This window comes from Leptonotus elevatus, chromosome 1 (assembly GCF_054856555.1).
Source record: "Leptonotus elevatus isolate MCC_2025b chromosome 1, RoL_Lele_1.0, whole genome shotgun sequence".
Lineage (NCBI taxonomy): Eukaryota > Metazoa > Chordata > Actinopteri > Syngnathiformes > Syngnathidae > Leptonotus > Leptonotus elevatus.
The window spans coordinates 472009-499408 of NC_141239.1; the positions used below are offsets into that span (position 1 = coordinate 472009).

The 27400-nt window shown below is 49.0% G+C and overlaps 2 protein-coding genes and 1 long non-coding RNA gene across 6 annotated transcripts in view; 1 reads left to right on the forward strand and 2 right to left on the reverse strand.

Moving 5' to 3' along the window:
* Positions 1-188: 188 nt before the first annotated feature.
* Positions 189-17823, reverse strand: lamc2 (laminin, gamma 2). Its single transcript, XM_086071783.1, has 21 exons — positions 17711-17823; positions 15550-15723; positions 14157-14274; positions 13491-13606; positions 13281-13412; positions 13008-13197; positions 11213-11325; positions 10761-11141; positions 9827-10060; positions 9561-9700; positions 9315-9477; positions 9023-9228; positions 7931-8010; positions 7728-7865; positions 7501-7645; positions 5986-6135; positions 5371-5485; positions 5091-5287; positions 4473-4622; positions 4317-4416; positions 189-3002 (listed from the first exon to the last, which is right to left on the reverse strand). The coding sequence occupies exons 1-21, from the start codon at positions 17766-17768 to the stop codon at positions 2749-2751; spliced, it is 3354 nt and encodes a 1117-aa protein (XP_085927909.1). The 5' UTR covers positions 17769-17823; the 3' UTR covers positions 189-2748.
* A 4138-nt stretch (positions 17824-21961) lies between these two features.
* LOC147180220 (uncharacterized) lies at positions 21962-23708 on the reverse strand. The gene is made up of 3 exons (XR_015094759.1): positions 23287-23708; positions 22464-22517; positions 21962-22221 (listed from the first exon to the last, which is right to left on the reverse strand). It is a non-coding gene; the product is annotated as an uncharacterized LOC147180220 (long non-coding RNA).
* The window catches only part of LOC147180221 (dynein axonemal heavy chain 17-like), a 28702-nt gene continuing 24523 nt past the window's right edge, over positions 23222-27400 (forward strand). Inside the window, exons 1-4 of one of the 4 annotated variants that reach the window (XM_086074959.1) lie at positions 23222-23882; positions 24794-24923; positions 25992-26508; positions 26581-26756. In XM_086074959.1, coding sequence (XP_085931085.1) covers positions 26167-26508; positions 26581-26756 — 518 coding nt within the window. In that variant the 5' untranslated portion in view covers positions 23222-23882; positions 24794-24923; positions 25992-26166. Of the gene's footprint in view, positions 23883-24768; positions 24924-25560; positions 26509-26580; positions 26757-27400 lie in introns of those variants that run through there. The other 3 variants (XM_086074960.1, XM_086074962.1, XM_086074961.1) reach the window with 3 other exon arrangements.

Sequence of the window (27400 nt, forward strand, 5' to 3'; positions counted from 1 at the left end):
ACTTTTGAGTTAACAAACATGTTGCTCATTTGTTCATTTTGCTTTTGGTGGTTTACTGGTTGGCTGCCGTTTCAATTTGGTAACTAGCGGCAGACATGCAAAGTAACAAAGTACAAGTACTCCTGTACTTGAGTAGTTTTTTCCAGTACTTTGTGCTTCATGGTTTATTTTATCGCCGTACGAGCCAGTCTGAACTTTTGACTTTATTTTCAAAACGGGGCCATCCTTGAAATGTTTGAAGTACAAGTTTATTGAACAACTTTTTTTTGAGTTTTTGGCACCAACAGACATTTAAAAACAACAACAAAAAAACAGATATATTTGCAAGGAGCATTAAACTTATACCGAGTCAAACTGACCCAGCATTCACATCAATAGACTATAGAAAGGAAAAAAAAGGTTATTCAACATATGTGAATGAAAACGGTTAATATTAGAACAATGTTGATTGTGTTGGTTTTGCAATGTTAAACATACCGCATGAATGCTATTTTTAGACCGCAAGGTCACGTGACTTCAGCAGCTTGAACCGGAAGGAGGTCAAAAATGAAGCCGGCTGGTTGACGAGCGACGCAAAAGTGCTGCTTGTTTTGTTCTCGCTGATCTCGGGGGGGAAAACGCCGAAAACGGAGTCAACGCAGCTGTTGCGCAACTTTCAGAAGCGACTCCGGAGTCGCGACGAGCGTCCGCAGATCAACGATGGATTCTTGATTCCTTTCCCGGGACGTCCAAAAGATTTTGTTGAACGGCAGCCAAGTGAAGACGTTCGCTCGCCTTCATATGGAGTCAACATTTTGTTCCCGTCACAATCGCAACCCTCACCGCCGGCCAATGACGTCCCCAAAAGAGGTCAGCCATTTTCCCCCCCTTTTTGTCTGTTTGGCCGACCGCGATAACGAACGACGAGCAAAAAGGCTCAAATGGCTGTTTTGTGCCTTTCATTTCGCTGCGACATGACGAAAATGCCTTTTCTGAATTCAAGCGGTTTCTAAGCGACGAGGACGTCATCGCGGGAAGAATTGAGGTCGAGCGAGTGTTGTCGTTCGCGGCCAAGAATTTCCGAGTTGAATTGCGACGCTCGCCCGAACCCGGTCAAAATGTCCCCCAACGACTGTGAAAGACGCAAGACGAGCAGATAGGACAGGCGGGAAAGGACCGACGGTGCGAAAGGAAGGAACCGAGTGCAGAACGTCCGTGTCAGTTGCTACGACGATGTTTTGAGGGGAGGAAGAAGAAAAACGTGACTTCTGGATCAAGTCGTCTCCTTTTCGCGTCTTTTTCAGCCCTCGACACTCAAACCATCTTCTTAACTGCCCATTAGTATATTCTTCGACGTCTGTGCCAGTGGATTTGGCACCAGGGACATCTTGACTGTTTACATCCGTTTAGCCGAGAGTTTAGAGTTTGACCCCCTCGCGAGACTCATGAATATTAATTAAGTGTGGTGACGTTTATCTTGCGGTATCCCATAGGAAGCTATAATAATGTATTATAGTTTTTTTTTTCATTTTTAGCTATGAGACATCTCATCGACATACAATTAAAATGGTTCACTTGGACATTTTCTACATATTAAATGCGTTTTATGCTTTTGGAACACGAAACATAGTCCGGATCAAATGAACCCATTTTAAAAGGAGTCGTTTTTCGCTTTATCAACAGACAATAAAAATGGTTCATTTTGATATATTTGCAATAAAAGCGGTTCATAATCATTATTGGGATGCGTTTTTATCATTCAATATAGTCTGGGTGCAATTATTAACATTATTGCTGTTCAAGTGCCCTCACCCTGTTTGGCGATCGGGACTAACTGCCGCCACTTGCTCCTCGCCGCACGTCACGCCGCCACCGTACGTGTCATGACGCGCTGGCGCGCGCAATCTTTGACTACTTATTGTGGGGAGGAAAAAACGACTTATATTTCATTTTCTTGTGCGTATTTTCAATTAAAACGAACGAACGGTCGCCACTTTTTGTTTTCCTGCTCGCAATGAATTGAGGGCAGCCATCTTACGTTGCCACTTTTCCTGACACCTTTTGTGTAGCTTTTCTGAAAGCACTGTTATCAGGTGCGTGTTTTACGTTTGGATCCCCGCATGGAGTCATGACAAAGAACCAAATTGACTGTTTGCGTCCAACGTTCGGACGAGATGATCTCAAAATGGGGAATTGTGAATCGCAGAGTTTAGGTTGAGCTTCTTCTTTTTTCCAGACGGGCTTTTTGCTTTCATTTCATTGCTGACGACTCAGACAACACGATGCAGACTAAATCTCAGAGATAAAATGTCAAGTCTTTTCTTACTTTGAAATGTGCAGGTCGCGCTTGTGCCAGACTTATTGCGACAACCGTGTGTCCGACACGGTGGAATTTTGGCCCTAAAGGCAGAAAACAACATGAAAACGTCAATGTATGCAATTGAGTGGCAACGTAAGATGGCCGCCGGTGGCTTGACTTCTCCCAAGGGCGAGTCAGCGGCATTTGGTGAGAAAACGTCCGTTTTTAACTCTTTAATGAAAGCAACCCGTGATCTGCTATTGGGTCAGCTTTCCAATTGGGTCAGCTTGTTCTTTGTGGCAGTTTTGCTGCTTAAATTGCAAAACAATTCAAATCCGTCCCAAAACTCAAATGGCTGCCAATGAATGAGAATAACAGCGGCACAAAATATCATTGAGCGTGTATTTGACAGCGACGATGCGTGTGTGTGCGTGTGTGCGAGCGAGGAACGCCATCCGGCGGCCGGCGTGTCAAGCCTTCTCGATGGCGGGGCTGTTGAAGCATCCGCCGGGCACGGTCCTCAAGATGTCCTCCAGGTTGGCAATGTCCCACAAGATGGCGTCGATGTCCCCGTCCAAGACGGTCAGCCGGCGGCGTTGCGCCGCCTCGCGCTCGGCCGCGTCCCTCAGCTGAGGCGCCAGGCGCGTCTCCGCGTCCCGGCGGGCCGCCGTCACCGAGTCCTCCAGCTCCTGAAGGCGGCGCGGGTCAAACGTGCCCGGTTGGCCTGTGGAAGGACAACGAGGTCAAGAGGGCGCAGCTCTTCTCAAAGTGGGTTCGCCGCACCCCCGGCGAAACCCTGAGTCGCAGTCTAGACCGCGCCGACCGAGAATCCAGACATTGTCGTCCCGGAGAGACACGGACGGTCATCTTTTTCTTCATCTTTCCATTTCAATCACACTCGCAGGTGAAATGTTCGTCCTCAGCCTTCAAACTGCCGATTTGTGCCGTTTACCGCGACACAAGTTGGCGTTTTGCAGCCAAAGGCGTATGCCGACATGCGTTTCTTGGGAGTCCCAAGATGGCGGCTCCGCAGCTTCAAAAGTCTCGTCCTATGGCTTCTCTCGCGGGCGGTCGTGGATAGGGGGACTCGCGGGAACCCCCTGCCCAACCGCGACCCGGAGCGCTGGGGTTGGGGAGGTGGCGGTCGGTCGGTCGGTCGGTCGGTCGGTCGGTGGCGATGAAGCGGCGGTGCGTTCTCGCCTTGTTTCGGCCTCCCCTTTCCCCACGTCCACTCAATCTGGTCCAGGTCTGGCCGCGGCTCGCCCGGGGACGGTGCCAGCGCGCCCTAGCCTGGCAAGCCACACCCACTTTCTGGTCTGAACTATGCTGCACGGCGCATTTTGCGCCGCACCCGAGCGAAAATAACCGGTGTTGTTGGACGGCTGCGATGATTTAATCCTGATGTTTAAGAACCACGGTTAATCGTAAAACCAGTTACATGTTGCACCCCCAACCCAGACGAGAGACTTTGGAGACGCCTTTGACTCTGAGACGAGACCCTTAAAATGTTGTCTTGAGACCGGTCTCTCGGTCCACGTTCCTGCTGAAAGCAGACGGAAGAAGCAAACTGTGGCGGGAGGCGCCACACATATGGACTGACTCCTCCCTCAACGAACTCTGGGCCAATTAAAAGCTCTGATGTTTATGATTCTTCCAACCAAGTGGAGAAAAATCTAACAAAAGGTCGATTGTTTTTCCAAGCATCATAAAACATAATATTATGAGAAGTGTGATCCTGACAAAATGCATTTCTCTTCTGCAGTGTTTTCACACTATGTTAATACTTGGGCGGACCACCCAAGACATTTGAAAGAAAATGGAATAAAAATATATACCAAAAAAAAACCCAGTAGATTTCAAATCTGTGGGAAACATTGGTCCTTGTTGGCTTTCTTTACTTTCAAAAAGATTCTCCTTGAAAATGGGCAACTTTCGAATGGCTAATGATCTTCAGATTCATTAGCATGACTGCATCAAGAGGGGCCGCCTGGAAAACAAGTTTGAGGAGCGGTTGAGGTCGACGGCGCGCGTTCCTTACCGATGTTGGCGAGCCCGGCGGCGACGTCTCGCAGCATCCTTCCCACAGCGTCTCGAGCCTGTTGGGCGTTCCCCAGGGCGGCGGCGGCGGCGGCACCGGTCTGCGGGTCAAAGGCGTCACTTTGCTGTCGTCACCTTCCCGCCGATTGCGGCTCACCTGCGCGGCGTCCGCTTCCAGGTTCCTGGCGTCGTCGAGCTCGCGGGCGACGTCTGCGCCGACGTCGCCCGCCAGCACCTGCAGTTCCTTGGCAGCGTCGTTAAATTTGCTGACATCGGTTCCGAGATGCGGCGTGGACCCGATCGCTCCCTGACAAGAAAAACGTTTTTCGTCACTCGGTGCGAAGTTCGGGGCTCTCTTTTCGTGCTCGTCATTTGGCAGACGAGCACAGGACATCGGATCCGCCTGCGAGTCTTCAATCACAGCCAATGAAAAGGCCTCCTTTCGCTCCTTCCAGCTGCCTCGACTGCGCGTGCAGTCGGCAGGTTTTGCGCTCTGACCGGCGCATCTCCAAAATATCTGACGTGACTGCTGACCCGCTTAGCTTAGTTTCACTTCGTTTATCTTAACTTAGCTGAAACCGGTCTGCCAAATTTGGCAAACGTGCAGTGAGCCGCTGCACGTTTGCACCGTCGACATAAATAGAACCCGAGGACTGAACACTTTTTTGTTAGAAATTAGAGACAACTTTCTGGAAGCGCAGGGGAAATCTTGAACCTGAGATTAGCACCCTTGCTAGTCATCAATCAAGGCTAGCACTCTATGCTATGTTGGCACCTCCAGTTCGGGGATCAGGCTCTCCAGCTGGTTGATGGATGCCATGGCCCCGTCCGAGTCGGCGGAGACGGCGTCCAGCAGGGCCCGCGTGTCCGCGTTGTTGTTGGCGGCCTGCTGAATGGTCGCATTGATGACAGGAAGTAGCTTGATGGCGGCGTCCGCCTGCGCTTGGTTGTTCATGATCTGCTGGTCGAAGCCTGAGGACGGACAGGACGGCGAGGACAGGTAAGACGGGCGGGACGGAGGCGGCTTGTTGGCATTCGCTTGACTTTCTGTTGACCTCTCAAAGTCGTGAGGGCGGTGTCCAGCTTGTTGGTGTTGTTGTTGATGCGCTGCAGCGCCCCCTTGGTGTCGGCGTGGGCGGCGTCCACTCGGCCTGTCAGCATGTCTATGTCCTGCGGGGGTCACATCACTCACAATTAGTTGATCAGTCAGAGGGCAGGACAGGACAAGCGTTGCATCCAGGAAGTGCTGCACTCTGAGGAAGAAACGCAACCAGTAGCAAATAGGACAGGACAGAACAGGACAGTTGTTCAAGATGGGCAGTACTGTAAGAAAAGAAAGCAACAAATAGCCAAAAGACAGGATGGGACAGCAGAGAACAGGACAAGGATTTTGTGCCTCCCGTGGGGAAGCGATGCAATGAGTAGTTAATAGGACAGGACAGAAATGAATGAGACAGGACAGGTGAGTATCAACCAGGACAGGGTTTGTAGCCAGGCAGTGTTCGCCCCCAATGAGAAAGAGACGCAATGAGGGTTACAGGACAGGACAAGACAGACATGATGGAAAATGAATCTGATGAAATTGATGACAGGAAACCCTGGCAGAGGTCCGTCAGCTGACGTTGCCAAAAGTCAGAGGACAACATCAATTCCCACAATGCTTCCCTAACCTGCATGTGATTCCTGCCTTGCTCCAGCAGGTCCCGGACAGCCACCATGTCCCGCCCCACGTCGTCCCGCAACGCCGTGAAGCCCGCCACGTTGCCGTCCACCGTATTCCTCAGGAGGTCCAGTTGGGCCGCCATGGCGTCCTTGTCCGCCTGAGTGCAATTGGGAGGCCAAAGACGCCGCGTTAGGATGCGCAGGAGACGTTTCATCCGAGCACCGAACATTTTGGAACTATTCCCAAAATAAAATGGATATTTTTACTCGGATACATTTTCCTTCAAAATCTTTGGTCCTCGAGGGTGCGTGGAAGTCAACCCAACCAGTCTGCATGTGTTTTGTGGACTTGTAGAGCTCAATCGCATCCCTCAAGAAGTTCTTTGGATGGTGCTTCGGAAGAATTGAACACCTTAATTGCTCCCTGTATAAGCAGCCATTCCCGCACCATGTTAATACTTGGGCGGGGCGCCCAAGTAAAATGGCCGCCACCCAAGAAGTTTTCAAGAAAATGTTACGTATTTTAAAACTACGAGGCGCACTTAAAATGTGTCTTATGCGCGCACCGAGTTCCGGAGACGTTTTCCTTCCAGCCAAGTTTCGGGGCAAATGTTGCCGCGTCAACGCACGTTTCTGTTGGCGGGCTGGTTCTCGGTTGGCTGCTGGCTTGTGTTGGGACTGCGAGGGGGGGGGGGGGGGGGGGGGTATGCAGTATGTATTCGAATGCGGAGATGGAACCAGAAAATGATCAAAAAGAGATCCAATGAAACGCCGGACTTCAGTGCGACCTTCTGTGTTCCATTTCGTTGACCCCGTTTGGACCCCCAACCATTTGGCGATGTCCGAACGCTATCCGCGGAGACGACTCGAACTCCGTAAATGGCATCACCTTAAAGTCCAGACATGCACAATTTAAACTGCAATCGATCAGTTATGCAGTTGCGCCGATGTTCGTCATCACCTGGCCGTCCCACGGCGGAGCCCGGGCGGAGGGCGGAGCCCGGGCGGCGCCCAGAGGCGGCGGCGGCGCCTCCGGAAGCACCCGGTTTCTCATTCCCTCCGACAACGGCGGTTGGGCGCCCGCTCCGCAAGGCGAAGCTGAAACACGGGCACGCGCGTCGGGGCTCACGCGCCCGGTGGGCCGCCACGGAAATAGAGCAGTCGCGAGATAATTCCACATCGATGAATCCGTGGTTCGGAAGGTTCGGAAGCAAGAAAACGTCGGTGCTTGCCATCGTTCCGGGAGGATCCAACCGCTGGACGAGAAGGCGTTCAAAGCTGAGCTGCGTTGTTGTGCGCCCGCTAAACGGGCTGTGCTACGAACGATGCCGCGTGGCGCATTTTGCGCCGCATGTGAGTTTAAACGGACGGACTGTTGCGAGCGGAAATAACCGGCGTTGTTGAACGGCTGCGGGAATTTAATCCTGCTGCACCCCTAATGGCGGGATAGCGTATTACCGCCATCTCTTCCAAGCCTCGCGTCCTCGGTTGGGGATCAACTGAAAAGCGTCCGATCGACTGACCGTCAGGGCGGGCAGGACGTCTTTGTCCATCCTGCTGATGTCTTCCAGCATTCCGTTGGCCCTGTTGCTCTCTTCCTTGGCCTCGCCGGCCACGCGGACGGCCTGGTTCTCCAAACCCTTGACCCGCGTCGCCAACCCGTCATACCTGAGGAGGGAGCGCGTGCGCACGCCGTGAAAACCAGAGCGAGACGTCGCTAACGGGTCAAGAATGAAAAAAGGGAACTTACGCCGTCTTCGCTCCTCCGATCAGGTCTTTGACATTGTTGCCCTTGCTGAGAAGATTCCGGACCAGCGCCAGACTTTTCTCCGAGTCGCTCAGAGCCTCGTTGGCGCTCCGCTCCACCGCCACCGCCTTGGTCTGATGCCTGACAGATCCAGACTTAAATATCTGAGCAGTTCTTTGGAGGTGAAGAGTGTCCGGCGCACGCACTTATCAGCCAAGCTTGTCGCAGCCTGCGCCATCGAGGAGAGAAGGTTCGGAACCGCAGGCGCGTCTCCCGCCGGAAAGTCCTGACGGGAACAACAAAACTACGTAAGATTGGCATTAAGGTGAAAACCGCCAAGTCGGAATTGTCACGCCGAGCCTGCCGGTCACGTGACACCTGAAGCCAGTCTCACCCCAAACGCAAATCCGGTCCGGTACGCGTGAAAGTCACGTGATGAGAACCCGGCCCCCTCATGTGCGCCCCAAAAGCTTTCGTCGTACCACGAGTACCTCCTCACTCATCAAATGATGTCATTTCATTTCCTTGATTTGAAGTGTGTGTACTTAAGCGTTGTCTTCTTTTTAACTCAAATTCAACATATTAATAATAAACATTTGGACTTGAAAATAAGTTAATAGAGGCAGCAGGCGAGACCAGTTCCCTCCACAGGCTCCCTTCGAGATGCTCGCTCGTCCGGGAGGCGCTCAGAGTCAAGCCGCTGCTCCTCCACGTTGAGAGGAGCCAGCTGAAGTGGCTCGGGCATCTGGTTCAGATACTTCCCGGATGCCCCGGAGAGGCGTTATGTCCCTCCGACGGGAGGCCCCGGGGACGACCCGGGACCCGCCGGAGAGACTGTGTCTCCCGGCTGGCCCGGGGACGAACGCCTTGGGATGCCGCCGGCGGAGGGGCTGGACGAAGTAGCTGGGGAGAGGAAGGTCCGGGCTTCCCTGCTCAAACTAAAGCGGCAGCGAATGGATGGATGGAAAATAAGTCCAATGAATGGAAAAAAAGATTATGTCCAAATAAATAAAGCTGCCTTTGTTCTATATCTTACCGATCTCCTATTCTTAACCCTTAACCTCTCGCCACCAACAACCAACTGAAGGTCCTTTAATTGAATAATTCCCCTTTAAATGGGAATTGAACTTGAAATATGAGGAAGAAAACCGTAAAGACAAATAATATTCAGACCCAATGCCCGTAAAGGTCCACGCGTGGTCCTGGTCGGGAAACCCTGCCCTTCACGCTTCACTCCAGTCATTTGAGCGTGTCGGCCGCGTGTCGGCGGGAATGCGGCAACGGGCGCAAGTTCTTACCGCTGAGCGGAGACCCGTCTTGGCCTCGTCCAGTTTGCGTTTCATGTCCTCCAGTAAGCTCTGAAGCTGCTCGGCTTTGCTCGCGTAGGTCCGTTGCCGTCGTTTGATGTCGCCGGTGGCATCGGCCACGTTCTGGACGTCCTGTTCTTGGGCCAGACGAGTGCGGCTGATGGAATTCAGACTGTCCTGCAGACCCTTGTCCAGGTCTGCGGGACATCACGGGCGGTTTGAGACCAGACTTGACTCAATGTTCTTCACGCGCAACATTTGAAGAGACGTGAGGAAGACGCACCCGCCAACTGTTCCACGTCGCTCTCCAGGTCGTTCGCCAGCGCCTCGACGGCACTCAGCGCAGCCTTCGTGTTGCCGTCGCTGCCGGTGCCGGTGTTGGGTCCGCCGCCCGTCTGAGAGTTCTGCACTTCCAACTGCTGAAATTTGACAGCCAACTCCTCCATCTGCAAGTCGCGCATTGAGAGAAGGATGACAAAGATGGCCGCCAGAGCCGGTCGGACGCCATTGATCCGAGGCCGCCTCGCACCTTGGCTTTGGCGCCGTTGAAACAGGCGGGACACTCGCGCGACATCTGGCACTTGAGACCCTCGAACCCCGGTCTGCAGCGACAGCGACCGTTGTCGTCGCACCGCGCCGACTCGGAGCCCCGAAGATCGCAGTCGCACGCTGCGGCGCCCAAACACAGGAAACGGTCACGTTGGCGCACGCATGCGACCAAGCTGTTATCCGTGCGTCACCAACATGCCGCCGATGCGTTACCGCCGGCACGCCGGCTCGGTTCGGCTAACTTACGTCTGCAGGCGTCGTCCGGGCTGCGGTGATAGAAGTTCGGCAAGCACACGTCACAGTGGCGACCCATCGTGTTGTTGACGCACTTGAGACATTCGCCGCTGCTTTGATCGCAGCTTCCCGCCACGCTGACGTCGATGCGGCCGTTGCACTGGCAAGGACGGCACGGCTGCCACCCTCCAGCGCCCCCTCCTGGCGAGCCGTAAAAACCTTCCTGGCATTCGTCGCAGCGAAGGCCTGAGGGTGCGACAAAGATGTACTTTTTATGCTAGCACATACAGAAGGCTTTGATGCAGCCTCTCAAGTGCAAAGAACGGTTGAAAAAATGGTAGTTATTACAAAAACGGCCATCAGGTGGCAGCAGAGCTAAAGAGATCAACCAGGGCCGTGTTGAAAAAAAAAAGCTCATTTACTCACAGTTCTAAGCAGATTTGTGAATGATGGTGAAACTTAGCTATATTCTAATGCTAATTGCTACAAAACAGAAACAGATAGAAATTACTTCTTTTCCTGATGAAAGGAGAGACGCTAATCTTTCTTTTGGTAGGTTCCATGTTTTGATAGCAATATTCTGCGGGCCTTGCAAAATCAGTCAAAATCCAGTAAAACAGCCGGGAGCGAAGGGGATTGCTTCGGTTAAAAAAGGTGAAACAATTGAAAACATGTTTTATACTCGAGTTTCTCGCAAATAGTCGCTCTTTGCTCTGATGGTTTCTTGTCATTCCCTGGATGAGCAGTCACCTGAAACGCTTTTGCGACAGTATTGAGGGAGTTCCCACCCACAGGTGCGAATGCCAAGAGGGTGCAAATGGTCTTTATTTTCAAGAAACTACAATCTCAAACATGTTTTCAGTTATTTCATTTTTTCCGTGGACGAAAACCGAAGACCATCGCATCGCATCCTGTAATGCCTCCATTGTGTTGCATTCGAACCCACCTGTGGTTCCAGGTGGGCAGATGCGACACTGCGGCCGCGTCGACCCTGAAACCAGCGAGCACGGCACTCCCTCGGGGCAGGGACACGGGACGCAGCGGCGATTCCAGAAGTCCCAGTAGGATCCGTCCGAGCAGGTCTGCGTCTCGTCCGCGGGGTAGCAGTCGCCCGTCTGCGGGTCGCAGTCGCCCCCCCCGCAGCCGCAGGGCTCGCATGGGCTGAACGCACCTTCTGCCGCTCTCCGCCGTCTGAAACCCGCTGCGCATTGCTGGCAGAAGTCGCCCTCGTACCCGGGTGGACAGACGCAGGTCCGCACCCAGGACGCCGGGGCGCCGTCCCCTCGCCTCGCCGACACCAATTTGACGTTGTCCAGGTACCCGCGTCCTAGAGACGGGCAAGAGTTGAAAGGTCGACCGCCCGATCCAGGACGCGGGGCTCGGAGCTCGGACGCTCACCTCTGTCTCCGAAGGTGGCTCGTATCTTGATGGTGCTCAGGTTCTGGAGGAGAGTCTGGAACTGGAAAGGGCTGAGCTGAGGGCGCCACCTGCTGCCGGGCTGCTCGTCCAGTCTGTTGTCACGCGAGAGAGACCGGAACACAACATCACTGCATCGCCCGAGAACCAGTTCTTCAGGACTACACTTTTGCCTTTGAGCACATTCATTTGATGCAAAATGGATTTTCTTGTCTTGCCCAAAGGCACCTCAAGAGTTTGAGCTGGGATTCAAACCGCTGACCGTTCCGTCATTGGACAACCAACTGAGCTACCTGTTGGAACTCCAAATTGTTGGATCTTGGGGTGCGTGCCCAGAAATGAAGTTCAACATCAACATCAATTCTTTCTGAAAAAAGTCAAGAGCGAGCCAAACTCGTCCGCAGCTGGATCGGCTGAAAGTCTCGGCTGAAAGTCTCGGCTGAAAGTCTCGGCTGAAAGTCTCGGCTGAAAGTCTCGGCTGAAAGTCTCGGCTGAAAGTCTCGGCTGAAAGTCTCGGCTGACAGTCTCGGCTGAAAGTCTCGGCTGAAAGTCTCGGCTGAAAGTCTCGGCTGACAGTCTCGGCTGAAAGTCTCGGCTGAAAGTCTCGGCTGAAAGTCTCGGCTGAAAGTCTCGGCTGAAAGTCTCGGCTGAAAGTCTCGGCTGAAAGTCTCGGCTTCCCTGCTCATGCTGCACCCCCGTTTTACTCCTGTCGTTTTGAAAATGGTATCTATTCATTGTATTTTGTTAGGTTCCTTGACCCCAAAACTGTGCGCTTTGACGCCAAATGTGTCATTATTGCTATGACAGAAGCAAAACAGTCGGCAACCTTCTTCTTTTTTTGTGTGTGTGTGATCTCAATTTTGCCTTAGGATAACTTTACTTCTATGAATCTAAGGCACTCCTGTCGCCAAAGGGGGGACATGAATTCAAGTCCAAATTAAACTATTGGGAACTGCGGGAAACTCTTATGTCAATGCATAAGTTCTCGTTTGAAAGCCGCCAATGTCGAGGAGCGCCGCCAGTCATGATGTAACCGCGCGAGCGCCACAGATTCCGGCTTTGTTTCGACTTGTTGGACCGCCTGGAATGCTCCTGCTTTCTCCCTCAACAGGCTTTTACCTGCGATGAGGACCAAAAATGCAACAACAAAAAAAATGTAATATAGAAAAGAGAAAATAAAAAAGGATATACAAAAAATTATTCAAAAATTTAATACAAAAAATATATAAAGATGGAATTAAAAACAACAATGTGTATATAAATATATATATGGCCCGGTCAAAATGTTCTAAATCGATTTTATGTTGCTGGTACAATTGCTGAAAACTGGTTCCGCGCTCCCCGCTGGAGACTTAAGTTTGCGCGATTACAACCGCGTATATGAAGTTGTATTTGTAAACGTTAGCATCACACTTGCCTGTTGCCACATCGATATGCTTTTGGATATTATTTCTGTGACTTCTATCAGAGGTAAGAACGTTTTCTGTTTGAATAGTGTTATTTTGTCATGTTTAATTGAATCTGAGCTCGTTTTTTTTGTCTTAAATGTCCGACTCATGTCAAACTATGTGAGAATACTACATTTCTCGTTTGCCATTAAGGCAACCGAAATCAACGCTACCGTTTTGATTTGCACTTTTTTTTTATACATTTTTTAATTCATCGTTTTTTATTTTCCCTTTGATTTATTTGGAACAATATTTTTCTGTCCATTTCTATTTTCACTTCTCTTCCTTCATTTTGTCATCCGCACACCTGCGGCAGCCGCAATTCTGACCTGAAGGTGTAGTTGATTTTCTCTCCGCAGGGAACGATCGAGCGCAGGTCGCCGAGCGAGGCCGAGACCCGATGACCGGAACCTTCCAGGATGACGTCGTTGACGGACGGGTGCCGAATGCCGCGGTCCAGACGCAGCGAGAAGGACAAGTTGTGACCGTAGCTCAGCACCTTGTTGCCCAGGTAAGGAGCTGCGAGAAAGACAAACTTGATGCAGGAACAGGAAGTGGCAGGAAGTGGCAGGAAGTGCGAGAGGGCGGGCTTCTGTTGGCACCTGGCGCGTGCAGGTAAACCGGCAGACTGTTTGTGGAGATGACCTCTATGTCCTGATACTTGGGGGACCAGCGGGAGTGGACGTCCGGCGCGGTCAGCCCGTGAGAGGTCGCCGCCTTCCAACCGTCGGGACCTGCCGACCAGACGCGTCAGTGACCTTTTGGGACGCGTCAGTGACCTTTTGGGACGGGCTCAGACGACCAACGCCTACCGTGCTGGAAGGCGGACGAGACGTTGTGGACGCTGTACGCCGACTGAGCAGAACATTGGCTGCTGTGACCGTAGCAGAAACACAACGCGTTCCCGGAATCCTGTCGGGGTCGCCGCCTGCGAAGAAGACGGCGAGAAACTACACGTCAACACCAGGTTTTGGTTTTTAGTTTCAAGGGTGGTTCGGTTAGTTTATATTTGTTTTAGTTCTTTGGGGGGGGGAAATGATTAGTTTTTAGGTCCAGAAAGTCAAAACCCTGCCACAGTTTGGCTTTAGCCAGGATGCTAGCTCGCTAGCTAGCTAGCTAGCTAGCATCCTGGGGTTGAAAAAACAGTTGCTTACAATTGGCGTTTTCAGCTTAGAAACAATAAAAGCCATTTACTCTTTAATATGATTGTTTTGGGCTAATTTTAAGATTTCAATTCCTTGATTTGTTGCTAAGAATAAGTGTGTAAAGCTTATTTTAAGATGATTATAGATCTACATATATGTCTTATTTCAAGAAATCTAAGTTAGTCAAATGATCATAATTTCACTTGTTTCTAGTAAATTGACACTAAAAACATTTGATGAAATATTAAGGAGAGTTTTTTTTTTTTTGCGGCTGTTCTGAACGACGGCGGTCTTCGCTGGATTTTTGTCCCAAAGTCATGTTTTGGTCTTAACCTCGGCGAACATCCTCGGGGTCCGATTGGTCCGTGGGGGCAGAGGTCACACTTTGCTCCTGCCACTCCTTCTCTGCAGGCGCAGCGCCCCCTGCTGTCACACTTGCTGCTCACAGAACCTGGAGGAACACCAGGGGGCTCATTTATCATCATCATCATCATCATCATCTTCATCATCATCATCATTTGACAACACATTTGACGTCGGTGCGTACCACTCTGATTGAGAAAAACGAAATAAATGTGCAGACACACCAGGAAGGAAGTTGTGCGCTCGCGCACGTCTAGCCTCATTTGCGCCCCCTACTGACCATTTCTAGTAGCAGCAATCCTTTTCAAGCTCACATTCTTCACGTCAGGCAGGCTTCGTTCATGTTCACAAACGTTCACCAGACATTTGTTAGGCCTTCTCATGTTTGTTTGTTTTGTCGCAAGGACATTTTTCATGCTGGCCACCTTGAACGAACCTCGAAGACAAATCAACATTCGCTACCTTGGCAAACGTTCCACAATCACGGCAAAGAGGGCGGAGACAATCTCAGAGACCGACACTGAGCTTTAGGACTTGACCGTCTGGCCCAAAAATAAGATCTCGAGTTTTACATTCATTCTGGAAAATTACGATTTTATTGGATTTTAATCTAATAAACCCAACGTTTATTTAAAGGTGTCATTTATTCAAAAATAATTCCTGTGCAAAATGTTCACACAACAATAACGTATGCGGATTTGAAATCAGTTTGAACATCAACTTAATATTCGCACACCAACATTGCTTGCCATTCAAAGAAGAAAAGAAGACAAGAAGAAAATAGCGAGATAGAAAATAGCGAGCTATTCCGAATGCATTTACATGAGCAAGAATTGCGGTTACGAAAGGAGTAACCCAGAGATTTGAAAAGCCCGATAAGAGCATATTGGGCCCGTTTACACGGCCTTGCAAAACCCCAATATTGCTTATATGACTTTTATTGGCGTAACTTGACTTTTTCCGTCGACTCTAATGTGGCCACAACTTAACAGTGTATCAGAACGCTCGGAACCACACTGCCCCCAAGTGGCCAAATCGTGTACAACATGAACCAGCGCTCCCAATAAAGGCAGACACCAACAAAAGCAAGACAGTGTAAAATAATTGAAATCAAATCGATTTTGTGACATTTCAAATGGATTCTGAATCGTACTAAATGAGAATCACGATTCTTATGAGAATAGATTTTTGGGCACACCCCGAGTGGACCGCTTAGTTTGACTTTGACGATGAATGGAAGAGTCCTGAATCTGTCGCCGTGTCGTGTCGTGTCGTGCCGTGCCGTGTCGTGCCGTGTCGCGCCGTGTCGCGCCGTGACGCGGGTACGCAAGGATTCCCACTGGAGCGTCAATGTCGCCCTCACCTGCAGGGTGGCAGCCGCACGGCACGCAGCCCAGAGTCGCCCCCGGTTGGTAGAATCCATTTTTGCACCGCTCGCACTGCCGACCTTCGCTGTTTCCCGAGCAGTCGGCGCAACGAAGACCCCGCGCGTCGCGCACGCACGCGCTCGAGCGACCGTTGCACTCGCAGCGCAGCTCTGCAAAAGACAACAAAACAAACGCAGAGTTGGGAAAACATGACATTGGCTGGCGACCGGTCCATTGCTTGTTTGTCAGTCATTTGGCGACAGCCACCGCCTGCCTATGCGTTGTCTGGCAACCAAGGATTATAGTTTGGCAATTTTCATTTGACTTAGTTTTTATTTGGTTTTGAGCTTTTGGTTTTTAAATTGAGTTCGTTTGAATCGTTTTTAGGTTCTGTTACTTTTTATTAGCTTTAGTAGTTAAAAAAAATTTTTTTTTGTTTGTTTCAGTACTTTTTTAATTTTTTTAATGTGTATTACTTGTGCGCAGAGGTCAAAACCCTTCCACAGCTTTAGCCATTGATGCTAGCTAGCTAGCTCCGTAGCAGGTAAACGAGCACCATGTGAGCGAGCCAGGGAGCTAGCTAGCTAGCTAGCTAGCATCAATGGTTAAAGCCAAACTGTGGCAGGGTTTTGACTTTTTGGACCTGGATTTGCCACCAGTCTGCTTGTGCGCAATATTTGATCAACTTCATGGGAAAATCATGAGAAAAGTAACTCGTTTCTTAGCTAGCGTTGCATTTGGTTGTCGCCTCTGAAGGTGCTTTTCTATTGGCTGCTGCTCGATGACATCACTTTTGTGTGACACTTTCAAACGTCGTTAATCTGGTGAAATAAATTGCCTTAAAAATCATCCCCAAAAGGCTCATGCAATAAATGATTTACCAAAGACCAAAACAAAGGACTTTTTTGCTGTTATAGTTTTAGTTCACTTTGCAAACATCAAATGTCGTTTGTTAGTTTTCGTTTTTTAAAAAGCATTTTAGTTTTTGTCTTATTTCGTTAACGAAATTGTTTTTTGAATGTTATTTTTCGTTAATTAAAATAACCTTGCTGGCAACGAGTCCATTCTTTGTCGATATGCGCCCAATCATTGACGACCAGTCCATCATTTGTTGACATCAACAGCAGACTGCCGTGCAGCCAGCTCGCCGGGGGCGGGGCCAGCGCACGGGGAAGAGGCGGGGTTTGACTCAACCGGGCGTTTTCGAAAACGAACCGTATTTCATAACAAATGACGTCGCCAAGGTGTCAAAGGTCAGATGTAATCATTACACGCCGACAGTGTTTGACTGCGGAAGGCCGTGTTGTAATCCCTTCAATGACCACATTGTGTCCGTCATCTGAAAACTGTTTTGCGGCCCCTCGCACCTTTTGGGCGACCTCTCTTCACTTCTCTTCTTCCGCTTCCTTGTTGACTTGCATCGGTTCTCTTTCCCATTTTAACACCATGTTTATTTTCAAGGACTTTTCCCGTACATATTAGCTTTTTTTCCATCAAGAGCTTCCAGGTCATGTGACCTTTTTTTTGTCCCACTGTCAATAGTTTGACTTTTTCTTCTGGACAAGACGGACTCCGCCCACTTCCCCCCCGAAGCCGTCTTTCTTCTCCTCCGCTCGCTTTTCTGTACTTTTGCTCTCCCGAAACGTTTCCTTTGATCTTTGTGACGCGCTCGTCTTCAACCTTTTCTTCTGCCGCCTTTTGACTTCTTTCAACTCTCGACGACTCGTCGACTTCAACTCCGATTGATCGCGTACTTGATGTACTTTCACTTTGTCCTTCAACTTACTCAACTACTTTTCTACCTTTACTCCTCGAGTGACGTTTTCTACTCGTCCTCTTCCATTTCTTCTACTTTTGCCGCGTCTTTGAGTCTCCTTCCCGATTTCAGCCTTTTGGCTGCTCGTCATGATCGACTCGCGTCATTTCTTCTCCCTTTCCTATTTTAGGAGCGACGCCGACGGCGCTCGCCGGGAGAGTCTCCATTCCAGGAGGAATGGAGACTCTCCAAAAAAACGCGAGTTCACCAGCACCGGCGTTCCAAAATGCTCACCGAAGTTAAGTCAACAGCAAAGACGGCGCCTTGGAGGAAACGAGCCGAGTGAGTCCAAAGGTCAAAGGTAAAGTTGTCACGCTCACGGGGACCCTAAAGTGACTTACCGATGGTCGCCGTGACGACGCCAAGCACAAAGAACAGTCCGCAGAATGAAGTCCTCATGTCGACTTCCTCGCACCGTCCGATCTTCTTCCGATCTTCTCCCAACTCGCGCACGCTCTGCTTTTAAACGGTGTGTGCGTGTGTGTGTGTGTGTGTGTGTGTCTACACCGCGGCGTGTCAGGACACGCCGCAGTGTGGACACACACAGACACGTACGCGTGCGCTGGCATGAGTGTGTGCTGGGCGTTGTTCTGGATTTTTACAACAACTCCCCAACATGTCCGCATGAGCACAAGATGCGACCATCGGCGGCACTTGAACCTTCCGAGTGTCTCCTGTGCTGGAGTTCAGAAGGAAAAATGTCTCGGGTTAGTCCAGAAAATTGCTTGTTTTAAAACCAGCTTGTAAAAGGTCGCGGGGCATCTTTTGGCGATGCCATTGAAGCTTATGCACGCAGCCATATTTGCCTGCAGGGGGCGGTGGCGTGACCTCAAACCTTATTGGCTCCCTCGAGCAGCGCCTGCCAGAGACAACATGGCCGAATGCACGGCGCGGGGATGTCTGAATAACAAACGGACCATCGCGCACTTTGGTGTGCCTCAACGAGAATTGATGGCGCAAACGGCGGCTTGATAGCTCGGGTGCAGGACGCGCTGTGAGAACGTTCCCGTGAGGCCGCAATTCGGTGGTTTGCGAGAACCAGAAATCCCGTCATGAGGAGAGATTGCAAGCCGCGTTATTGGGAGAAGAAGAAGAAGAAGCGCAAATGTGATGCAGTCCCAGCGATATTTAGCGACCGCGGACATCGGTATGAAAAGAATGCTACCATCAAGGCAGCGGTTATTTTTCTGAGAGTGGTAAGACGTTATTTTGCCGGTTGTGAATCGGCTATTTGACCGTCTGAGAACTTTGCAGAGGCTCCGATTTGCCTTCGATGAGATTATAAGGAAGTAGCTCGTCTTTCTTGTCTGCTGTTGTGGCAAATAGAAAACGAGACACAACGATAGTGTTAGAGTGGACAATATTTAGTATTGTACTCTTTGCGTGTTCAATTATCTGAATGGTGAGATTCTGGTGAAGAAGTCCCTTTGCAAAGGTATCAGAAGCTTCTGATGACAACAATTGAACTCACTCAAACAGTCTGTTCCGATTGTGTGTCCCTCCTTCTTCTGCACATCATTATTTATTGAAAAGTGGGTGAATACGAAAAGTCTCCTCCCATCAGCAAGTTCCCAGGAATACAAATCAGATTAGAGAAAAACAATAATACATCAGCCTGTCTCTTCCGACCGGCTGAGACCGGTACTAGACTACACTCCCTTCTAGATAGCAGTGGAGGAAAAACCCGTCGCCCTTTTCTTCTCAGGCGAAAGAGACAGATAAGAATACAATACTATTCATTGAGCTACACAGCTATAACTAAATCCAAAACGGCTAAAATATAAATTGAAACTGAAAAACAATGTTAATAACTTAACAATAGGAACAGCGGACGTTTATTCCGCTCCACAATATTGCGTCGCTAACAACATCAGCAGCTGAAAATGGACGGCCAGAGGTACGCGCGAACCTTGACAAGCCAGATTCGTTCACGCAGCCGCGACGGACAAACCCGATGAATAAATACGACAAACGTGATCACCTGTCGCAAACGAGTCCCGTGAGGAGGCGTGTCCATTTGCACCTCCGGCAGACCTCGTACGGGTTGTCGCGCCTGTCGTATGTCTGTGGGCGTGCGTCGTGACATACGGCACGTCTGTGTTTAGCAAACTTTGAACTGTCCTTGTGTCCACGCTAAGTGTACGAGCTACGAGCGGAGGCTACGTGTCTATGCTCGTTGTATGCTAAGTGCCGAGGATGGCGCGCCACGCCAGCTCCAATCTACAAAGTACGTTACGCCACATTGACATACTTGAACGTAGCGTACTTTGTCGATGGGAGCCGGCGTGGGACGGCGTCCTCGGCTCTTCCGGCCGATCTGGAAGCCAGAGTGCCAGTACGGCGTAAAACGCGGCGTTGCGTTGTTTATTCGGGATGGCTTCGTTTACGTGTTCATCTGGCGAGACTGGGAAACATCTGGATTGAGCAACGGGCAGCGCGCTTCGTTAGCAAGCTCCTAATTGTTGTGTGAAGAAGCAAGAGGATCTTGATTCTGCTACTTTACACACGGCAAACCGGATAAATGTGATTTCCTGAAAAGCGGGATCACCGGGACAAGCAGGACGAACGCGAAGAACGGGACAAGCGGCACAAATGCCGGCAAGTTGATCAACAGGATCAATATGAAGAAAGATCAGGACGGGCAAGACAAACGGGACAAACGTGACAAACGTGACAAACGGGAGAATTTCTTCAGATGAGCTGACAGGAAGTGACACGCGCAACTCATCAAAGGCAACTTGACGTTCTCAGCGCAATACCGTGCGTGTGTGCGTGTGCGTGTGCACTTGTACCTAGGACATTGTGAGGACCAAAATACGTCTTGTGAGGACATTTTGGCCGGTCCTCACAACTCAAGACCTCTTTTTGAGGGTCAAGACTTGCTTTTAGAGTTTGGGTTTGAATTGGGTTACGGTTGAGATTCGGGAGAGGAATGAGGTCGGCAATCATTTTTCATGGTTGGGGTTAGGGGGAGGGGCTAGGAAATGCATTATGTCTATGGGTGTCCTCGCAATTATATGAGTACAAGTGTGTGTGAGTGAAGGAGCCCACTGGCCTGACACACACACACACACACACCCTGATGCAAACACAGACACTTACTCACGTTTAGTCATGCTTACACACGCACACGCACACAAATCGTGCGTTCCTGCAAGTCTTAACAACTCGCTCACACCCAATCTTGTTGTCATGGCAACGCCCCACCCTGAGCACGCATGCACCGATGACCTCACAAGTTACATTCGGAATTTTTATCGTCATTGTCTCAAAGGAACAAAACGCGGACAGCAGAGTTGGTCAAGCGAAAATCGCACTAAATAAATGGCCATAAAATAAGACAGTGTAAAGATTGGACAGTGTCGGACACAAGGTGCGTTTACGGCCTCCTTTAATTTGAATTTTCAAGAATTGCGAAAAAGAAACTAAATGGAAGCGGCAGAAATTTGAAAAAGGGCCCAAAATTCGCATACAAGGGTTGACGTTTGTGGGGGGGGGGTGTAAGCGTATCGGAAAAAAAGAACATTTGGGCGGTGGAAACTGGAAACAAGACCGGATATGCGTGGCCCGTTTGAATTAGAACTTTTTATTGGGCCAGACGTTTTGGAGAGGCCGGCAGCCAGCTACTCTTGAGCGTTTTATTCCACTAAAGTCTACTCGCGGTACTGCAGCTGGGAGTGCTTAATCCAAGAATTCTGCTTTCTTCTTGAGAAGCGGGGGGCCGAGTGCCATCTCCGGTTCGGGTTCGGGGTCCTGCCCCAAGTGGAGGACTTCCAGTATCTTGGGGTCTTGTTGACGAGCGAGGGCAGGCGGATCGCTGCAGCGTCTGCGGTCACGCCCACTCGGTATCGGCCCGTTGTCGTGAAGCAGGAGCAAAAGCTCTCGATTTCCCGGCCCATCGACGTTCGTACCCTCACCGATTTGTTCTCAAAGAACAAGATCCCGGAAATGAGGGCGTCCGGCCGGGCTCTCCCAGAAGGTGAGACGCTCGCTCACCCGGTGTCGAGCCGCTGCTCCTCCGCGTTGAGAGGAGCCAGTCGAAGTGGCTCGGGCATCTGGTTCGAAGAGTGGCCGGGGAGAGGGAAGTCTGGGCTTCCCTGCTAAAGCTGCTGCCCCCGCGACCCGACCCCGGATAAGCGCGAGATGATGGATGGACTTCATTATCTTTCTTGTACGATGAATAACTTTTAAGACTCGTTTTCCGCTTGCTGTCGACCAAAGATGACATCACTTGTGCTCACAACCAATCGTGGCTCACCTGTTTTCTGGGTTTGGTCAGGAAAGAAAATAGATATATCATGACGCAAATGATCGCAAGATGGACAGATGTTAGAAATGATCTTGTGAGGCGGGAAATTCTTGGATTAGATTTATAGCTCCAGAATAAAAATGAACGCACTGAATGTCAATATTTCGTGTTTTTTTTTTGTTTTTTTATGCGAAGATGCAAGCTGGATTGACTGATATTTGCATTATTCATCTCCATTCAATGTTCCAAACAATTCAACGTCAATTTGTACGCGCTTGTATTGTCACAATTGATGAGGCAGCAAATTTTAATATTTGACACTTCAAAGAAAAGACCAAAGTGCTTCACAGCGAAATACGCATTTAATCCATAAGACTAAACAAAAGCTAAAAACCTGATGCGTCCAAGCATACGGTGACAATCATCCATGAAGTCTGCTCGGTAGAAGGAAAACTTTTTTTGTCCTTCAAAAGTCATTATTAGCGTACACCTCGAACCGTGAGCTTTCTTTTCAGGTTGAGAGCAGGACGCAAGTTAAGCGCACGGGTTGCAGGCCGCTGGAAGGGGGACACCCCGTCGGCGATCGCGGTCCACCAGGAAGCGCTGCAAAACAAGACAAAGGTTCAGCCGGCTGGCCACGCCCCCGATGACATCACACAAGCCTCCAGCCCAACGACGACGTGATACGGATCAGACAAACGCTTCGGTCGTGTTTTTGTCATTGCTTTTTTCCCGCCCTGAGAACAAACTGCTGGCGGGCGGGCGTTGGCAGCTACAATTCGGCCTTCTGTTTGCATCATCTCCGCTTGTCGTTGTTGACCCCGCCCCTTCGCCGGCTCACCCACCGTCATGTCGGATCCCGCCACGATGGCGCCCCTTTGCCAGGCTTGCGTTCGTGCCTGTGGGACAACACATCAAAGTCAGTCAGAAGCTCAGGGCATTGTTTCCCCCCCTCTCCCCAAACGTGACGTGTTGGCGGATCAGAACACGCTTCAGACCGGTGACGTCACGCACCCTCCCCCACCTGTGAACAGACTGCTGGGGGCGGGGCTTCAGACGGCCTTTTGGTTCATCACTTCCACAAACAACTTCAGGCCGCATTCAAGACAAATGACTGATTGTTCTACAAAGAATATTGGATCCAATTAGGCCACGGGCCGGTGTTGTGCGGAGTTCAGAACCCCCCCCCCCCCCCCCCCCGGTCCAAGTAAGCGAGTCATTGTTTCCCCTCCCCCCGGAGAACCTGACGACAACTTCTTACATCTTGACGCCACCTATAGGCTGCTTGAGGAACAGCAGGCGGCCCACGGTAGAATCAGGGACGTGGATTCATTTTGTAAAAAGCCGCTATTTTGTTATTCTTGTTTTTGAACCGCCCTTATTCGGTTGCTTTTAATAAAAGCTCAATTGACAAGCGGGTTGTCCTACTTTTCAAGACGCATTGTAACTAAACTGGCTCATCGCTAAAATGTGCTTCCCAACACAGCGCTTCTTACATTGGCTAACATTTTTTATTCTTTGATAATGATCCATTCATTTGCGACTATGCATTAACAAAAAGTTAAGTGTGGCAATAAGCACGAAGCGATTTGATGACGGTGAAAGTTCCTGATAGTCGTGAAGGCAGCACAAGGCCACAAAGAGCAAAGCAAACTTTTACCTGCTTACCGTCAGACAAGCAACGAGCGAGGGACCGAACGCTGGAGCTTCTTCGCTTGAAGGAAAGTCCAACCAACTGCTGCTTCTTCTTCTTCTTCTTCTTCTTCCTCCTCCCAAAACGTGTTCACTTGAACCACTTCTCGTCACATTTGGCCAAACTCGACGACGTTTGCTGCAATGTAGCTAGCTAGCTAGCAAGCAGTTAGCTAGCCCGGTTAGCTTCCTTTCCGGTCACGAACAATCAAGCCTAATCAACTCAACCGAAGCCATCGAACATCAAAGAAACTGAAAGTGAAATGCAGCTGGCAGACGTACACGCACGCACGCACGCACGCACCAGATTGGTTCTTCTTCGTCTTTGAGCGTTCCCCAACTGAAGCAGCATGGCCGCCGTCAAAAGTGCTTGTTTGTGTGCAAGTCATTCTTCGCGCCAGCAGCCCACGTGACAACATCCTTCTTCTCGTCCTTGCTGGACGTTTGTGAAGGTGCCAATGTAATCGCCAGCGCCCTCTCTGGACGAGGCCTGCTTGCAACAGGACTTGGGATGAGCATTTCGAGACGTGGCTCATCAGAATCCTGCCAATACTCGAAAGCTCGTAATAAAGGTTTGAATCCCCGATTTTTTTTGTATGACTGAAAAATCTCTGATAAAGCTTGAAAATAAAATAAAAACGCTTAAAAAAAACGACACACATTTTTAAAGTATGACTTTACAGTGTTTCACCTAAAAATGATCAGAGGTTCAAAACGGTCACAAGCTGAGTTTCAAAAAAGGCATTTGGCATTGTTCTCCCTGAGCAACAATTTGTTTCCCGTTTTTGAAACCTATAAACAATGAACGTTCTCAAAACTTTGCAAACCCGAAAACTGGGTTTGAATCTTCAAAAAACATATTAAATCATTCAAACAGCCAACATTTTGTTCCCATTGTTTCCCCCACAAACTTTCAGAGCTTCAAAACGGTCACAAGCTGAGTTTCAAAGAAGGCATTGTTCTCTAGGCAATCATTTGTTTCCCGTGTTGAAACCTGTAAATGGTGATCATTTTTAAAACTTGTAACTTTAATGTTGAAAGACTGAAAATGTTTTCCAATGTTATTTTGAAACTGCAATCCATAGTCCCATTCAATTACACAACAGCGCCGCTCATATGGAGATACGTTTGTGTCGTTATTTTCAATCAAACAAAAAAGGGATTTTCAATAAAAAAAAAAACTTATTTGCAAACAAAATTAATGGACTTGTATTTAAAAAAGTTTTCAGGTTTTGTTTGCAACTCCTGACTTTTGGTTGCAGATCAGTTTTTTGTTTGCGGATCTCTTGCTGTACAGAAACCGGTCATGGCACTTGTATTGTCGTTTGTATGCGAGTGTCAGCATTATATAGCTGATTGTCTGTACAAAAAAAAAATCTAAAATGGTTTAGCCATATTTTAGATTGTTCCAGATGTTGTATAGTAAATGATTGTAACCTTAAAAAAAATGTCTATAACATCCTCTTCCTTCTTTTAAATGTAGGGTGGAACCGCTATGAAGAGACCTTTAGGGTGGAACCCGTCCGCACGGCGGTGGACTCCATGGCTTGGTGAAAAACACGTTTGCATTCCAAGTACTTTAAAACAAGTTCTCCCGTCGCAAACAAGCTCCGGTAAGACGCCGCCATTTCTACGACATCTCTATGCATTTATGTCACGGCTTAGCATGCACACGTTGGACGTGGCCTGGCGTTTCCGATGGAACTTTTTACACGACACTTGTTTGAATGTGCAAAAGGTCTATTCCACCCCAGTGAATCCAAATCAATTGCATTCGGATTTTGTTGTTTTATTCTGATGGAGGTGTTCAAATGAAACATTTTCATTCCGTTTGGGCGTTCAGTTTCATTTTAGTCGGCGGAATACGTGGCTCCATGATATCCTGGCTAATGAAGTAATTTACAGAAAGGTTTAGATGAAGAATTTGATTATTCCTATATATATATAAAAATATATAAATATATATTGTATATATATATATATATATATAATATATAAATATATATTGTATATATATATATATATATATATATTTATTTATTTATTTATTATATATATATAATATATATATATAAATATAAATAAATAAACCACGTACATATAATATAATATATATATATATAACATTATATATATTATATATAATATATATAAATAAACAAACAAGACGTACATATATGTATATGTACGTCTTGTTTATTTATTTATATATTTTTATATATATATATTTATGAAGAAAACCAGTAACAGTCCAACAACAATGAATTTGCCATTATATTAAATATAGTTTTGTTTTTCTTGCTATCACATTGTTGAACAGTGTGGAATTGTTTTGAAACCCAAGTTTCAATTAAGGTCAAAATTGAAATCTAGACTAATCTTCCATTTTGAGTTGATATTTTTGATATCTGACTGGCTGTCAGCGTCGTACTCGTCGTGCTGCTGACTGCACGCGAATGGCATTTTTTTTGGTCTCAACCTCAACAAGCCAATGGCTTTTTGAACAACGCTGGACGTGAAGCCACGAATATTTGCAGCCCAGAGGGCATCAAATAAACATAAATACAATCGTATATATAAATATGCCTACAGCAATAAATACGACGGCCAATGAGCAAATTGCAAAGCAAAAAATTGGACAAGGTAAAGAAAATGATTTTGCGCTCCTGTGGAATTTCAAGCAAAGGAAAATACAAACAAGCGTGATGATGACATCACAGCTGTGAGCCGATGACAGCGCTCTGTGTGACAAAGAAGTTGAATGAGGCGATGCTGGCGTTGTCACGTCCGGGGAAGGCGATGGAGAAGCCAGCCAGGGCGAGAGAGCGAGCGAGCGGGCGAGCGAGCGCGTGAAAAATGGAAGCGAGCGACGATCGCTTGGAGTCGCTGAAGCCGCTGCTGACGCAAAGTCTGTGCCTGAACGAGGAGAAGTGGCGCGACTTCATCAACGGCAAGAAGCACCTGAGCCACCTGAACAGCTTCTTCAACACCAGGGACATGGTCAACCTGTACGTGTGGCTCAACGCCGACGGCAGCGCCGGCAGCAGCCTGGACTTCCTGGACGCGTGCCGCAAGGTGGTGTGCTTGGCCAAAACGCACCAAGACATGGTGAGCAAGGACAACATGGCCGCCCTGCTGCTGATGGAGGAGGTCCACGCCGACAACCTGTTCACCTTCATCTCGGCGCTCACGCAAGAGGTCAGCTCGCCCGCCGTCGCCGTCGGCGTTCCGGCCCACCCCAACGCCGCCTTTGCCCCCCCCCCCCCGCAGGTCATCTGCCCGTTGCTTAGCAACCCGGCCAACGAGGGCGGCTGGTCTCCGGGCGCGTCCGAGGAGATGCTCAACTTGATGGAGAGGCTGAAGAACCAAGCGCTCGCCATGAAGGCCCTGAAGGAAGGCTGGACTTTTCTGCCGCTCCCCAAACGTCTCCAGGACGACCAGGACAGGTCAGGACAAAATCCGCACGAAGGCGGACGTAATATTTATAATATTTTTACAATATTTGTCATTGCTATAATGTACAAAAGCACAATATTGTGTGTTTGTGTGTTTTTTTTTTTTCTTCTGTATAGCCAACCTCCCCACAATATCGTGATGTTTGGATATCATTACATCGCTACTGATTAGTATTTTCTAAATTTAAGTAAAAAATAAATCGAAAACCACAATAAATGACTTATAGATTTGTATCGGGATTAATTGGTATTGGTATCGAATCACCAGGCAATACTCGGATTACAGTAACAAGCAACCAAAACAAAAGCAACATTTCGGGCCGAGTACACAAGGGCCGGGTCCAAATCCGGTCCCGGTGAGGGGGGGTGCCGCAATCCTGAACGGTGAGCGAGGAAGTTGTGCTGAGCGGAAGAACTGAACTGCAACCAAGCTTGCATTTAGCAGCCAAGTTGCCACATGAGTTGAGTTCACACGTTTATTCGAATTGTCAAGAAATGGGAAAATAAAACGGAATGGAAACGCTAGAAATTCGAAAAAGGGCCCAAAATTCGGGAAAAAAAAGGAAAATGCGAATTTTGGCGATGGAAACATCTTTTGCGAATAAACGCTGGCGAGACCGGATACACGCGTTGCA